This window comes from Bos indicus x Bos taurus, chromosome 10 (assembly GCF_003369695.1).
Source record: "Bos indicus x Bos taurus breed Angus x Brahman F1 hybrid chromosome 10, Bos_hybrid_MaternalHap_v2.0, whole genome shotgun sequence".
Lineage (NCBI taxonomy): Eukaryota > Metazoa > Chordata > Mammalia > Artiodactyla > Bovidae > Bos > Bos indicus x Bos taurus.
In genome coordinates, this window is record NC_040085.1 from 70,688,900 (window position 1) to 70,703,507 (window position 14,608).

Sequence of the window (14,608 nt, forward strand, 5' to 3'; positions counted from 1 at the left end):
ACACCTTCTATATGCCTGGTGTTCTGTTTCTTCCTTCTGTTTTCTGAACCAGCTCTACCAGGGAGAATGAGACTCAGAGAGGTTAGGTGACGTGCCTGACATTGCACAGCTTCTAAGGGGCAGAGCTCAGGTTAGACTTGGGTCTGTGACCCAGAAGCCTGCACTCTTTCCTCCCCACCCCCACCACCAGCCCATCGCTATCTGTGGGTTATATGCAACAGAATCCTTTGCTTTCCCAGAGATACAAGGAAAATTTCAAGAAATCTAGACTCCCAAGGTGATCCTCACAGCCAGGACAAGACTTATAGCCTGTGTGACACTGGAAAAGGGTTTAGAGTAGTGCTGGTTGATGATAATAGAATGTGAGCCTCGTGTAATTTTGAATATTCTAGCAGTCTCAGTAAAGGATTATTTAACCAGTATATCCAGACTATTATCATTTCAACACATGGTATCAAAGCTACTCATGAGGTACTTTGTACTTTTCGGTGTGAAGTTTTTGCAGCGTGGACTAGCCGCATTTCAGATGCTCGGGAGTCACGAGTGGCTGGCAGTCATTGTGTTGGACAGTGTCCAACCCAGGGCCTCGCTCCTGGGTCCCGCTGTGCAGATGCTAGACTAGAACGGTTGGAATCAGCTCTGGTTCCTCAGATTTTAGAGTGCTGTCTTGTCTTCTCCCTAATGAATCTTCTGGAAAGCCGCCTATACTGGCTGATTTTACGATTCAAATGACCTGTGATGTGGTCAGAAGGGAGTTGCCGACCTTGCTTCCTCCTTTGCCATCTGCTGGGCAAAGGCAGAGTCAGGCACAAAGGTGGAGGCTGCCTAGTAGGAACTGCATCTCCATCTTCATCCTCTGATGGGATTTCAGCACATGGTCCTATTGCCCTCTGGATCTTGACCCACACAGGAGACCCTGGCCCTTCATGGGAGTCATTCAGGCCCAAGTTTCAACCCAGAACAGACTCCCCACTACTAGGGCTTGAGGAAGGGGCGTCCTAGGGCTGTGGATCTGATTCAGTATTGCATGTTCTCACCCTGTCCCTGTACCACTCGGGGAGACTACCACTGAGAGGTGCTACCACTCTGTATTCCTAGAATTTTCCTTGGCTTTGAGGACATGGGCCCAGCACCCCAGCTTCAGGGTGACTGAGGGCCATCCTCTCCTTGCTGCCGCACTTTTGAGTGCTGTTCCATCTGATTGCCTGCTTCTTAAACTGCAGCCCCTTCCCACTAGGCACTGAGCAGGCCACACTGTCCACACATTCCACAGGTCCCCTGAGGGGGGGTTTTGTCTCATGCGAGCCCTTTGTGCTATCCTAGGTTGAGCCAGACACCGAGTCTGGGACCGAGCAGGAGGTGTTTGCTTCCGTGGAAGGTCCTAGCGCCGAAGAGATACCCTCAGACACAGAGGCCCCGGAGGTCCTCGAAATGCAACTTGACCCCCACCAGCTGCTGCTGGGGCTGGAGCCCCCCGATGACATGGCAGAGTTCATGGTGGCCGAGAGCACCGAGGACCCGAAGGCCCTGAGCAGCGAGGACGACGAGGAGGAGGTGGGGGCCTCCCAGGAGCCTGAGAGCCTCCTGCCTCCCTCTGTGCTGGACCAGGCCAGCGTCATTGCCGAGCTGTTCGTCAGCAGCGTCTCTCGGCGGAGCAGCCTGGCCCTGGAGGACGGCAAGTCCAGTGGCTTCGGGACCCCAAGGCTGACCAGCCGGAGCAGCAGTATGGTCAGCCTAGACGATGGTGAGAAGGGCCCAGCCCCACGTGGTGGCACCACAGACTCCCTGGGCTCTCAGCTCCTTCCAGAAGTGGACCTCAGCATTGGGATGGCCGCAGAGAGCGAACCTTCTGTCAATGGGACAGAGGCCCCGGGCCCAGGCTGCCCAGCGGAGCCAGACAGGTCTTCTTGCCCAAAGGAATCGAAGCTTTCCTCTCAAGACCGGCAGTTGCTGGACAGAATCAAGAGGTACTACGAAAATGCAGAGCACCAAGATGCAGGCTTTAGTGTCCGGCGCCGGGAGAGCCTCTCCTTCATCCCCAAAGGGCTTGTGAGAAACTCGGTCTCCAGAATAAACAGCCTTCGCAAGCCAGACCCGGAGCCACAGGCTCCACTGGGGCGCAAGAGACAGGTGGGCTCACGGGTGGCCCTCTTTGACTGCCCAGGACCAGGCCAGGCTGGCGCTGGGGACCCAGCTCCTATCACAGATGCTGAGTTCCGCCCATCCTCGGAAATGGTAAAGATCTGGGAGGGAATGGAGGCTCCCAAGGGGAGCCCTCCGAAGGGGCCGGGCCAAGGCCAGGCCAACGGCTTTGACCTGCACGAGCCCCTGTTTATCCTGGAGGAGCATGAGCTGGCAGCCATCACTGAGGAGTCAGCGGCTGCCTCCCCAGATAGCGCCTCCCCCACCGAGCCCCGCAGCCCCACCCACCTGGCCCGGGAGCTGAAGGAGCTGGTGAGGGAACTGAGCAGTGATGCCCAGGGGAAGCTGGTGACCCCGCTGCACCCCCACATCCTGCAGCTCTCCCACGTGATGGATAGCCACGTGAGCGAGCGAGTCAAGAACAAGGTCTACCAGCTGGCTCGCCAGTACAGTCTCCGGATCAAGAGCAGATCAGTGACAGCCAGGCCTCCGCTGCACTGGGAGAAGGTGGCTTCCACCGTCCCCATGGTGCAGGAGGAGGTTGGCGCACCATCCGGCGGCACAGGTACGACGGGGTGGGGAGGGGGCCTTTCCCGCAAGCCTGAGTCAGGAGCACCTTTTAGGAGCCAGTTGGCTTCTGGGGAAGTGACCCCCTACAGAACCTATACCAGAAAGAGGGCTGAGGTGAGCCCTGGAGCTGCTTTAAAGCCCAAGGGCACAGGGTCTCTTTTCCAGGAGAGCAAAAAAGAGAGAGTTGTCTCCTCCTTTTGATTCCTGACTCCTCTTCCCCGCCTTTTCTTCTTTCTTCTCATTTTCCCTTTGATACGGGGCTGCAGATGGTAAAAGGGATTTCTCTCTCATCACACCCCAAACCCCAGCAACCACCCTTGCCCAGAAGGGGAGCTGCTGTAGCCAGTTCAGAGAGCCCTCACGTCCTCTTGCTCTGGGATTCAGGCGGCTTGCTCTCTTCCCACAGGTGTGAGCAAGCTGGGGCCACCTCTCTCCAACCACAAGCAGTCCGCGGTCCAGGAGCGCAGACTGCCCAGGCCTGGCTCTTCCAGGGAGATGTCGCCACAGCGTGTCTCCTTCAGCTCCTCGGCCACCAGCCCAAGGACCACCCCACCGGGAGCCTGGCATGGCCCTCGAAGCCCCTTTGACACTGAGACCTTCAACTGGCCTGACGTCCGAGAGCTCTGCTCCAAGTACGCCTCCCTGGACGAGGTGCTCCAGACCAAGGGCGGCTGGCCCAGCAAAGTGCCAGTCAACCGGAGCCGCTCGCTGCCGGAGAACATGAGGGAGCCACAGCTGGCTCCCTCCGGCAGGTTGGGCCGTTGCGGCAGCCTCAAGGCTAGGCGGGCCCCGGTGAGCCCAGAGGCGGCCCAGCCCCAGCCTCTGGGGGAGTCGCCCCCAAGTGAGCCCGACAGAGGGGAGGCCCTGCATGTCACCGCAGACCTCATGCTGGAGGACAACCGGCGGATGATTGTCATGGAGAAGGGGCCCCTGCCTGGCCCTGCCGCAGGGCTGGAGGCGGCCAGCGGGCAGGGACTGGGCTCTGCAGCTGCCCAGATGGGGAAGGACCAGGAGTTGCAGGAGTCTGCGGAGTATCGGCCTAAGGAAGAGGGTCCCAGGGACCCAGCGGACCGAAGCCAGCAGGGCAGAGTGCGGGACCTGAGGGAGAAATTCCAGGCCTTGAACTCCACAGGTTGACTCTGAGTCCTGGGGGAGGGAGGAACCACGGCATCCTCATGCTCGCAGCTGGGCTCACCTTCCTCACTTGACCCCCTTCCCCTGCCCTCAGAAAGGCCGCCCCTGGGAGAGCACCTGCCATGGACCGGGACTTGCCGGCGACTTGACACAGGCCCATATGAGCCCCTTTCCCCTGTGAGGCCAGGGTGGCCACTTTTCTTGTATATAGTTCTGATAAGACACCAGATATTTAAGCTCATCTGTTCCCAGGGAGAGCAAGCCCTGCTCAGGCCTCCAGCGTTGCCTGGCCACTGCCAGACCCAGGGCCCACCCAGGGGACACACAGGAAGCTGGCCTGGGGAGGCTTTGCTCTTTAACCGTGCCTTTTCTTAGGATCCAGGCAGGCACGAGGCCCATAATTTATTGCTTCCCATTCTGTGGTATGTTAGTGTTCTCGTGCACACGTGCGTGTATGCGTGTGTGTGTGTGTGTGTGTTGCTTCTCCCCTCCCAGGAAAAGTCTCGTGGCCTCTATTCAGGTACTTTTGTGGGTTGTCTTGCTGGCCCTGTGGTTGTTGCTAATGTACACATTTCATTATTTGCCAATGGTGTAATAACCACTGCTGACCAACCAACCTGTGTGTGGTCTCCTTCCTGGGGTCTGGCTGGGTTGGGAAGGGTCGATTGTGCCCAGGGCTGTCTTAGGGGAAGGTGGGACTTGGGCTTTTTGCTTCCACGTGTACTTAGTATGCAGCCATGCTCTCAAACCACAAGGCCCAGGTCCTGGTAGAGGAGGCTGGGGCAGCATAATGTGCAGGAGGGGGCTTGTTCTCTGTTATTTCTACTCCCACGGGCTTCTGTCTACCCACAGCCTGGCGTCCTGTCTAGTGGTGACCGTGCCGGCCTTTAGCTCTTTTCCCCAAGAGCCAAAGTTGGATTGAAAGGGGTGAGGTGGAGGGTGGGATGTTTTTCTAACAGACAGATGTTTCCATGACTGGTGCCTTTTATTCTCTCCCTCTCAGGTTCCCAAGAGGCATCCTGGGGGGTGAGGATTCTAAACTTAGGGCCTAGGAATATCTTAGGTGGCTTGCAGTGTCAGGTGAGGGGTACAAGTGTGTGTTTTCTGAGATGGAGCCTCATTTTTCATCTCATTTGCAAAAGTGTCTTTGATTCCCAACGGGTAAGAATGCCTCCCTATTTCTAACTGGGTGTTCTGCCCCTTTCCCTTGGTGGACCAGCCTTGTTTCACCCTGTCTGCCTGGGAGGACTGGGTCTGTAGGGCCAGGTGGGAGAGCTGTCTTGCAGGTCTTCTGACCTAGGAGGATAGACTCAGCCTAAAGATGAGTCTGCTGAGTCTAATGAGGTCAAGTATCAGAGGCAAGAGGAGGCCTTCCCTGGGCAGAAGCCGAGCCGGTCTGGCCCACGTTCTACCAGCTGCCTGGAATGGTGTGTGGCCACTTGCGCAGTTGCCGAGGAGCGTGCTGGTTCCTACCAGGCAAGTCAGATTATAATGAGAAGTCACACACTGGAGTGAGAGTTAGGAGACCCAGCCCTGCACTTAACTGGCTGGGTCACCTAAACTCTTGGTTTTCCCTCTATAAATTGAAGGGGATGGATGAGTTGTTGCTTCTCAAACTCTGACTCAGACTCTTCAAGGGGTAAGGCTTGGGGGAGGTGGTAGTAATGAACACTTTCCCCAGCAGATCCATACACAGCCCTCTAGGTTGTTATGTGGGAACCCTGAACCAGCTCAGTGTTTCTTATTGGCTGCCCATTAGAATCACTGGAGAGGGAACTTTTTGGAAAATGCCAATGCCTAGGTTTCATTCACCCAGACCAATTGAAACTGCCTCTCCAGAGATGATGGTCTTCCCAGGTGGCGCAAGAGGTAAAGAACCCGCCTGTTAATACAGGAGACAGAAGAGATGCAAGTTTGATCCCTGGGTCGGGAAGATCCCCTGGAGGAGGACATGGCAACCCACTTCAGTATTCTTGCCTGGAGAATCCCATGGACAGGAGCCTGGCAGGCTATAGTCCATAGGGTCGCAAAAAGTCAGACATGACTGAAGGGACTTAAAGCACACTCACCCTGGAAATGAACCCCAGGCGTGTGGGTTCTGATACTCAGATCTCTGTCCCGTGCTCCATGCAGAAAGGCCTGTAGCAGGCCCACAAGATGGCTGAATGCATGAATAAGTGTTTTCTCAGGGTCACAAGTGAAGCACAGGACTTGGGTCCTGGCAGGAGTTGTTTCTATGAGACTCCAGGGACAAGTCAATGGCCTGGCTGTACCTCTGTCTCCATGGTGGTCCTGGGTTCACAGATCCCACCTTGCTTACTCAACCAGCCCTCTTTGGTCCAGTTCAAAGGGATATAGGCCAAATAGAATTATGGAGCATTATTGATTTATTAGAAAAACTAGTAAATGGGTTTCCTCTGGTTCGTGGAAGCACATTTGAGCAGGTGGAGGACAAGACCCGGTCGGCCCCAGGGCCAGCCCCAGATTGCAAGGTCTGTGCCCAACAGGGTTGCAGTCGTCTGCCGCCGCCTCCTCCGTTGCATCCTCCCTGAGCTTGCTTGTCCAAGGGACCGAGCCATGGGGTCTTCTGGATCTCTGCCCCCTCCCACTGAGGGGAGGAAGGAGATCCAGGGCCACCCTTGGGGACTCTACGTGCCCTCCGATAGGCAGGAAGGAGGGGTGGGGTGGCAGGGAAGCCGAGCCTCCCGAGGACCCTCCTGACCTCCCTCAGCCACAGTCCACTGAGGCCAGGGGGACAAAGGGGAAGAAGAGAGGGTGGGAGGACCACCTGACCATGCCCAGAAGGAGCTTCCTCTAAACTGCCCTGGGGAGGAAGCCTGATATGCTGGTGTGGACTGGAGCTGTTTGGGGATACTGTTAAAAGACTGCAAAGTAGAAAATAAAAGGAGGAAAAAAAAACTTGCCAGGGTGCCAGGAGCTTAACCCCCCCCCCCATGTGGCTCAGAGTCCCAAAGCTGGGTGCCTGCAGTTTCATTCCAGTTGGTCAAGGGTCTTGGGGCCTGTGTGATGTGGGAGAAGGGTGCATGGGAAGTTGGTGGTAGATGGTGGGTCACATGCAGCTGGTTGCTGCCCTTGCCCAGTCCAGGGGCTCAGGGGTGGCAAAATCCTAGCTTTTCCTTGAGGCCCCTTCATTCCTGGGACTGTGGAGTTGCTTGCTGAAATTCCTCACTTCAGAAGCACATGTGGAGGGCAGAGGGTGGCCCCTAGTGTCTTGGCTCCCACAGATTGGCCCATGGGGGCAGCTGATAGAGACTTGCCACCACCTGCTCTTCAGCAAGGAACAGGCTATCCTGGAGCAGGACATGCCTTCAGGTGTGCTTGAGGCCTTTGTTATTGCCAGGTGAGCATCACTACCTCATTGCCTCCTGCCTTGGTTTCCCCTATGTGTAGAGAGGTTGGCGAGTGGTATAGATTAGGTTCCCTGTGGATGCACAGAGGGCCACAGGGATAGGTGGACAGAGGACACATGAAGACCCTGGCTCCCAAGGTGGGACCATGTGTCAGGCCCCGTCAGAGAACTTCCCTCCTGTGGTTCTTGTCCGCTGAAGTTGCCTTCCCTTGACATAGTGGTAATTGATCTCGAGCACTAAGGGCTCCTGGGAGGGCCTAATAACTCCAGATGCTTATGCCTGTGGTTTCTGTCTTAGCTTCACCCAGTTCTGGGGGGTCGTCTCAGCGTGTCTAAGGCTCCTTCCCATGGGGAAGGTGATGGAAACAGCAACTGCAGGTCCCAGGGTCCTTTCTGCTCTGCCCAGGGGAGTGTCTGCTGCCTGCAACTCAACTTTTGGACCTAACCCAAGTTAAGTTGCTGGGCTGGAGCTGTATTGCTTTCAGAGGGTGGTGGAAAGAATACTGTGGAACCAGTGGTCTGTTCCCTCCAGATGTCTGACTTTGGCAGCATAGGGACGGTTATCCCTGGGGAGAGAGGTTGCAGGGCCCCTTTTGGCTGTACCCGGGATTGGGGGGTAGATACCCATGTAGCCCCTTGACTCTGGCCAGGCCCTTCAGGAGGACCTGTGTGAGGGTACTTGCCACATCTTAATGGCTCCGGCCCCAACATTTGTCCCAGCTCTCCTGGGGTTGTTACATGGGTTGTAATACCCAGGTGTGGCTGCATCTGCCACCTCAGGGTGACAGGTCGTGAACTTTGCTGTCGGTTCAGCCAGCACCCTCAGGTGGTGCCAGCTGCAGCCAGGACTCATGGAGTATTTGGCTTTGGGATGCTCTAATGCAGGTGCTGCAGTGTCCATCTCGTATGGGGACCTGCCCTGTCTCCCTCCGGGACCGGGGGTCTGAGTGGGGTACTGCTGGTCTAGCAGCTACTGGGAGTGCGGCAGACCCCAGGGTGGAGAGGTGGCGCCTGGGGCAGTGTGGAAGTCTTATCTGCCTCCTTCTGGCCTGAGCCCTAAACTCTAGCTGTAGTTTTAAAAAAGAGGGCCAGCTTGAGAGCTTAGGGTCCAACCACCGCCTGGCCCAGTGGCAGCAAGGGGGTGCTGGAGGCGGCGGGAGGCCCTTCGCACTTAGGACCTATCGATTTTGGACAGTACCCCCTCTTTTTGTGGGAGGAGGGGCTGCAGTGACTCCTGAGGTGGGGAGGCAGCGGCCCCTGGCCCCTGGCCCAGAGACTCCCTCCTCATGCCCCTAGCGGGCAGGTTGGGCCTTCCCAGGAACCTTTTTTCTTCCCCTGGCTATGACTGTGTGGGACGGACCCCAAGCAACACTTGCTTTGGGAGTGGGCAGCATCTCAGGAATCTTCCCTGCTGGCTCAGAGGGTAAAGCGCCTGCCCGCAATGCGGGAGACCCAGGTTCGATCCCTGGGGCAGGAAGATCCATTGGAGAAGGAAATGGCAACCCACTCCGGTACCCTTGCCTGGAAAATCCCATGGACGGAGAAGGCTTCGGTCCATGCGGTCACTAAGAGTCGGGTACAACTGAGCGACTTCACTTTCGCTTTTCAGCATCTGAAGAACCCCCATCAAGCCTTCTTCTCCAGCTTGTGTGGGAATAGGGGGGTGGGGACTGGCTCCCCTCGGCCCCGTAAGGAGGGTCGGGAGAGGAGGGTGTGGGCCTCAAAAATCGTTTCCTGCCCCCAGAGTCAGAAGCCCCGAGGGCCCGCGGAGCTGGGGGCCTGTCCCTGGAGCCTACGCTCGCTGTGTGCGGGGCCCCAGGGCGGCGGGCGCGGAGGCAGGCGTGGGCCGGGCCGGGCCAGGCTGGCGGGCGAAGGCAGCGATCGCAGTGCAGCTGGGCCCGCGCCCGGCCGGCCGGCCGGCAGCTCAGAGCAGGCAGGCGGCAGGCAGCGGCAGCGGCCGGGCAGTGGGTGGGAGGAAGGCCCGGCCGAGGAGGGAGGCACTAGTCCCCGCACGTCCCAACGACGCACCGGCTTCACTCGCCAGGCCCCCGAGAGGCTATTTCTTTTTGGGGAAGAAGCTGAATCTCTTCTCCTTGTCCTTCTTGCCGAGGCTGGCCTCGGGGCCGGTGATGGGGGGAAGGGGCAGGCTCTGTGCCTTGACGCGGATGCTCTGGGACTCGTTGATGGCCGTGCTCACGCCCTGCAGCCAGGACAGCATCTCCTCCTGCAGGGCGGGAAGGTCAGGACCCCCAAAGGACGGGCTGCCTCTAGGACAACCCCTTCTGAGGGAGCCTTGAGGCCAAGGGGCACGGGTCCCTCCCAACTGCCCCTTGGCGGGGGTCAGGGCCAGGCAGCCCTGCACTTACCTCATCCTTGCCGTGGAAGAGCCACTCGCTGCCGTTGCTCAGCCTAGGAGGACAAAGGGATTCCCCCGTGGCCACCTCCGGATCTGACCCCCCAGCTCCCCGAGCTTTCCCATGACCAGGACCCTATCAGGCAGCACAGTGCTTTCTGAGAGAGGCGGAAATCAGGACCACCAGCCTCTCTTATTTGAAAAATCCCCGAGGGGCACCTCAGGCCTGCAGCTGGTCACATACAGTGGATTGGCCACTTAGGCCAGATCGAGCCACTAGGGAAGGAGCGGTGAACAGGCAGGGCCTCACCTCAGCTTGAAGACATGCTTCTTCTTCTTGTAGTTGGCAGCAATCTCACAGATGGCATGTCTCAGGGCCAGGGGCTCCTCCCCGTGGTAGGGCACCCCCAGGGCCAGATTCTTGGCATCCTTATAGAAGGCCAGCTCACTATTCCTGAGCACACAGTACAGGTTGTTCCAGGACCTGTGAAGGTACACACAGGCAGCTCACCTACAGTCCTCACTTGCATGCTCAGTTGCTCAGTCGCGTCTGATTCTTTGCAATCACATGGATGGTAGCCCGCCAGGCTCCTCTGCCCACAGGTTTGTCCAGGCAAGAATACTGGAGAGGGTTGCCACAGTCCTGATACAGCATCTCTATAATCAGTTCCCACAGCTTTACCATTTTTAACTACACCAACTTTACCATGATCCATAGTAATACCTTTTACGGCTAAAAAAATTGCAATTAAAAATAATCTGCATGTGGGATTTCCCTAGCAGCCCAGTGGTTAAAACTTGGCACTTCCAATGCAAGGGGTGCAGGTTCGATCCCTGGTGGGGGAACTAAGATCCCACATGCCATGTGGCATGGCCAAAAAAAAAAAAACCAATCATCTGCATGTAATTCTACTACCAAAGTCTACTATTGTTAACATTTTATGTATTTCCTTCTGGTTTATTTTCTATTCACATATATAACTAAAATTGGATTATACTGTATATTCAATTTTATTTTGTACTTTTAAGTTTAACACTATGTCATGAGTATTTCCCCATCCTCAAATATTTGAATCCTCAAATGTTTCTTGAAAATAATTTTAATAGCTATATGATATCTTGGAAGGAAAGTTATGACCAACCTAGATAGCATATTCAAAAGCAAAGACATTACTTTGCCAACAAAGGTTCGTCTAGTCAAGGCTATGGTTTTCCCTGTGGTCATTTATGGATGTGAGAGTTGGACTGTGAAGGCTGAACGCCAAAGAATTGATGCTTTTGAACTGTGGTGTTGGAGAAGACTCTTGAGAGTCCCTTGGACTGCAAAGAGATCCAACCAGTCCATTCTGAAGGAGATCAGCCCTGGGATTTCTTTGGAAGGAATGATGCTAAAGCTGAAACTCCAGTACTTTGGCCACCTCATGCGAAGAGTTGACTCACTGGAAAAGACTCTGATGCTGGGAGGGATTGGGGGCAGGAGGAGAAGGGGACGACAGAGGATGAGATGGCTGGATGGCATCACTGACTCGATGGACATGAGTCTGGGTGAACTCCGGGAGTTGGTGATGGACAGGGAGGCCTGGCGTGCTGTGATTCATGGGGTCGCAAAGAGTCAGACACGACTGAGCGACTGATCAGATCTGATCTAATGGTATTTTATCACAAATAAAAATAATCCCTATATTGGTGGACCTTTTAATACTGGAAAATTTATCCACAATTGAAATAGCAATGTGATAAACATCCTTATGGGGCTTCCCACTGATGGCTCAGTGGTGAAGAATCTGCCTGCCAATGAAAGAGATGCAGGTTCAATCCCTGGGTTGGGAAGATCCTCTAGAGAAGGAAATGGCAACCCACTCTAGTATTCTCGCCTGGGAAATACCAGTCTATGGGGTCACAGAAAGAGTCGGACACAACTGTAAAGAACAACAGCAACAACACATCCTGATGCCTTAATCTTTCCTGTAACTCTGATCTTACCTTGAGATATATTTCTAGAATTATTGAGTGTCAGACCAACAGTGTAAAGAACTTTCCAAAGCACGTTCCTAGCCACCAGCATATCTGAGTTTCACTCGCGCTTGTGCTCATTCAGTCGTGTCACTCCTTGTGACCCCATGAACTGTATAGCCCACCAGGCTCCTCTGTTCATGGGATTCTCCAGGCAAGAATACTGGAGTGGGTTTGAGTCTCACTACAGCCCATGAGTCTCACCACAGAACTGTAACATGAACAGAGCAGGGTTTTGTTTTGGTGGTAGGAGTATTTTGTTTTATTGATGATAAATGCCTGGTATACTGTGCTAGCTCTTTTTGAAAGGAACGTATTTGCGCAAATCAATGCTCAACTCAAATGGGAGGCTTGGTGAGAACAACCAACAAGTGAGCTCATAAAGGAGTTCACCTGAGCTCCTTCTTTGACAAATACAGAGCACGTTGTCCTTGGGCAATGAGAAGCGTTAAGCGCGTCTTCCTCCTCTTCCTCACCACCCCCTCCCCCACTCCTTTTTGAGGGCAGAAAGGTGGAGCACTAGCAGAGCACATAGGGAAGAAGGACTGGAAGGTCAAAGAGAGAACTCGACCCGTTCAAAGCTAGCTGCAGAGCCATTCCACAAATCCCAGATTTCCGATACCAGCTCAGGGATCCTCTGCTCAGACCTGGCCCTCATCAACTTCTCTGAGCTGGTAGCCCAAGTAAGGCAGTTGCTAAGGAGGAGTAAAATCCTGCCTTGGACAAAGGACAACCTCTTTGAGATGGTTTCCCCCATCTGGAAAATGAAACCTCAATATCACAGGGTGGTTGTGAAAACTTTGTCAGTCCTGACATAATGCCTGCCGCATAGTAGGTACTTTATACATGTTAGTTTCCCCTCTCCTGCAGCCCCTCCATATAAAGCAATAAACCTCTTCAGGGTGGTCGGGCCCCAAATTCATTTTTGGAATTTGAAATAACTTTGGTGTGTCCTCCAAGCCAGGCTCTCTGTATGTTGCCAGCTGGCCCTGGGAATAGAGCTGGCTTCAACCTCTTGACACTGCCCTGTTTCTCTGAGACCCTGGACCGCTGCCTGAAGGCAGAGGCCTCTAGAGACTCTGAGTCGCGGCATCCCCCGAGTAGACCACACTCAAGGACACGACTGCCTCTGAATGAGTTCCTCAGGGTCATATCATTCCTAGGAGGGCCCTCCAGATGGCATATAGGTCAGCTCTTTCTCCTTCCCTATTTTATGGCTGGGGAAACTGAGGCCCAGACTGGGTAAAAAGGGGGACTGGATCAAGGACAGGTAGGTCTTGTTAGTGCCAAGACCTACCTGTTACCCTGCCCTGGCATAGTACCAGCTAGTGTTCTCCTGCTCTGCACCAGGCTGCCCCCACCATCCCCATGTTACAAATGAGAGGCTGAGTAACTAGTATGAGGTCATAGGATTTGAACTCAAGCCCACAGCTGAAGACAGGCTTTCCCACCATGCCAAGCAGCCCCCCAGAGTTGGCTCAGAAGGCACCCAGGAACTCTCAGAGTAGAGGCAGAGGGCCTCCTCACCCACAGACTGCTCGGATAGCCCTGCGCATCCTGTGGCCCCATGGCCCCTCCCCGACACACCTGTTGGAGGCCTTCTTGTTGGGCCCCTCCAAGTCATGCTTCCGGCCCAGGAAGCCTTCCATCTGCACGCTGTGCCCGCGGTCCCGCTGGGCCGGCAGCGTTGTAGGCTCATCGCCCTCGCTCAGCGGTGTGTCCAGGACCTTGAAGAGGGGCTCTGTGGCGGGCCTCTCATCTGTGCTGGATTTCTCCTCCTGCCCGTCCTCGTGGGGCCCTGGTGGGGGTGGCGGCTGCAAGTCCTGGGGCCATGGCCTCTCTTCTTCCCCCTGCTCCAGGGCATATGGGAAGAGCGCACCTTGCTGAGGGCCCAGACCCGGGCGGCCACTCTCGGCTGAACAGGGGAGGTCAGCAGGCCTCACCCGAGTCTGGTTCCTCTCTCTTTGCCCTCCCTGACCCACCCTGGCCCTTCCCCAACCTGCTGTGGGTGTCCACCTGGCCTGCTTCCCCAAACTCCCTCTTTCTCCAACCTCAATAGGAGCAGAAGGTCCTTAGAGTGAGCTGAAGGGGCTGGGCCAGGGGATTTCTGACCCTGCTTGTTGCCCAACTGCAGGTGCCCACCCTGGCTTCCTGTCAGAGGCTCCAACTCTGACTGAGTTAGACCTGAGCTCTGACAAGATTTCAAAGTCAGATTTCAAATGACGAAAGGGCTCTGCTGCTAAGATAGAAGAAAAAAACATTTGTACTAGGATGTTGTACGACTCTCAAGTATTAGTCACTCAATCGTGTCTGACTCTTTGCGACCGTAGCCTGCCAGGCTCCTCTGTCCATGGAATTCTCTCAGGCAAGAATACTGGAGAATCCAGGCAAGAATATTGAAGGAATTGCCATTTCCTTCTCCAGGAGATCTTCCCAACCCATGGGTAGAACCCGGGTCTCTCACATTGCAGGCAGATTCTTTACCATCTGAGCCACCAGGGAAGTTGATGAGAACTTGTTTGTTACCTTCAACTTGTGTCTGGGCACCAGGCCCTAAGTCTACAGGTTAGTGTTTTGTCACTAAGTCGTGTCTGACTCTTGCGACCCCGTGGACTGCAGCCCACCAAGCTCCTCTGTCCATGGGGTTTCCCAGGCAAGAATACTGGAGTGGGTTGCCATTTCCATCTCCAGGGGATCTTCCCGACCCAGGATTTGAACCCATGTCTCCTGCATTGGCAGGTGGGTTCTTTTACACTGAGCCACCAGGGAAACCCAGACCCTCCCAACTCATGGGGGGAATAACTGGTCCTGCCCCCTTCATTTGGCAGGGCTTTGCCGGAGGAGGGCAGTGGTTCCTAACCCTGGCTGCCTTTTACAATCACCTCTAGAGCTTTAACAAAATATGCGCAGGACCCATCCTCAGGATGCTGAATTAACTAGCTTGGAGTGGGGTCTGCGCATTGGTATTTCTTAACAAGCTTTTCATGCGCTCAAGTGTGCTGATGAAGAATCACCACCTAAGGAGT

At 55.2% G+C, this 14,608-nt stretch overlaps 2 protein-coding genes across 8 annotated transcripts in view; one reads left to right on the plus strand and one right to left on the minus strand.

The window, feature by feature from the left end:
• Positions 1-4,462, plus strand: part of PLEKHG3 (pleckstrin homology and RhoGEF domain containing G3) — a 46,782-nt gene extending 42,320 nt beyond the window's left edge. For all 6 annotated transcript variants that reach the window (XM_027554329.1, XM_027554333.1, XM_027554331.1 and 3 more), the window contains 2 exons: positions 1,324-2,707; positions 3,119-4,462. In XM_027554329.1, coding sequence (XP_027410130.1) covers positions 1,324-2,707; positions 3,119-3,849 — 2,115 coding nt within the window. In that variant the 3' untranslated portion in view covers positions 3,850-4,462. The remainder of the gene's footprint in view (positions 1-1,323; positions 2,708-3,118) is intronic.
• A 1,748-nt stretch (positions 4,463-6,210) lies between these two features.
• Positions 6,211-14,608, minus strand: part of SPTB (spectrin beta, erythrocytic) — a 130,919-nt gene continuing 122,521 nt past the window's right edge. For both annotated transcript variants that reach the window (XM_027554327.1, XM_027554325.1), the window contains exons 33-36: positions 13,170-13,432; positions 9,880-10,053; positions 9,583-9,625; positions 6,211-9,440 (exon numbers count right to left, since the gene is read on the minus strand). In XM_027554327.1, coding sequence (XP_027410128.1) covers positions 9,273-9,440; positions 9,583-9,625; positions 9,880-10,053; positions 13,170-13,432 — 648 coding nt within the window. In that variant the 3' untranslated portion in view covers positions 6,211-9,272. The remainder of the gene's footprint in view (positions 9,441-9,582; positions 9,626-9,879; positions 10,054-13,169; positions 13,433-14,608) is intronic.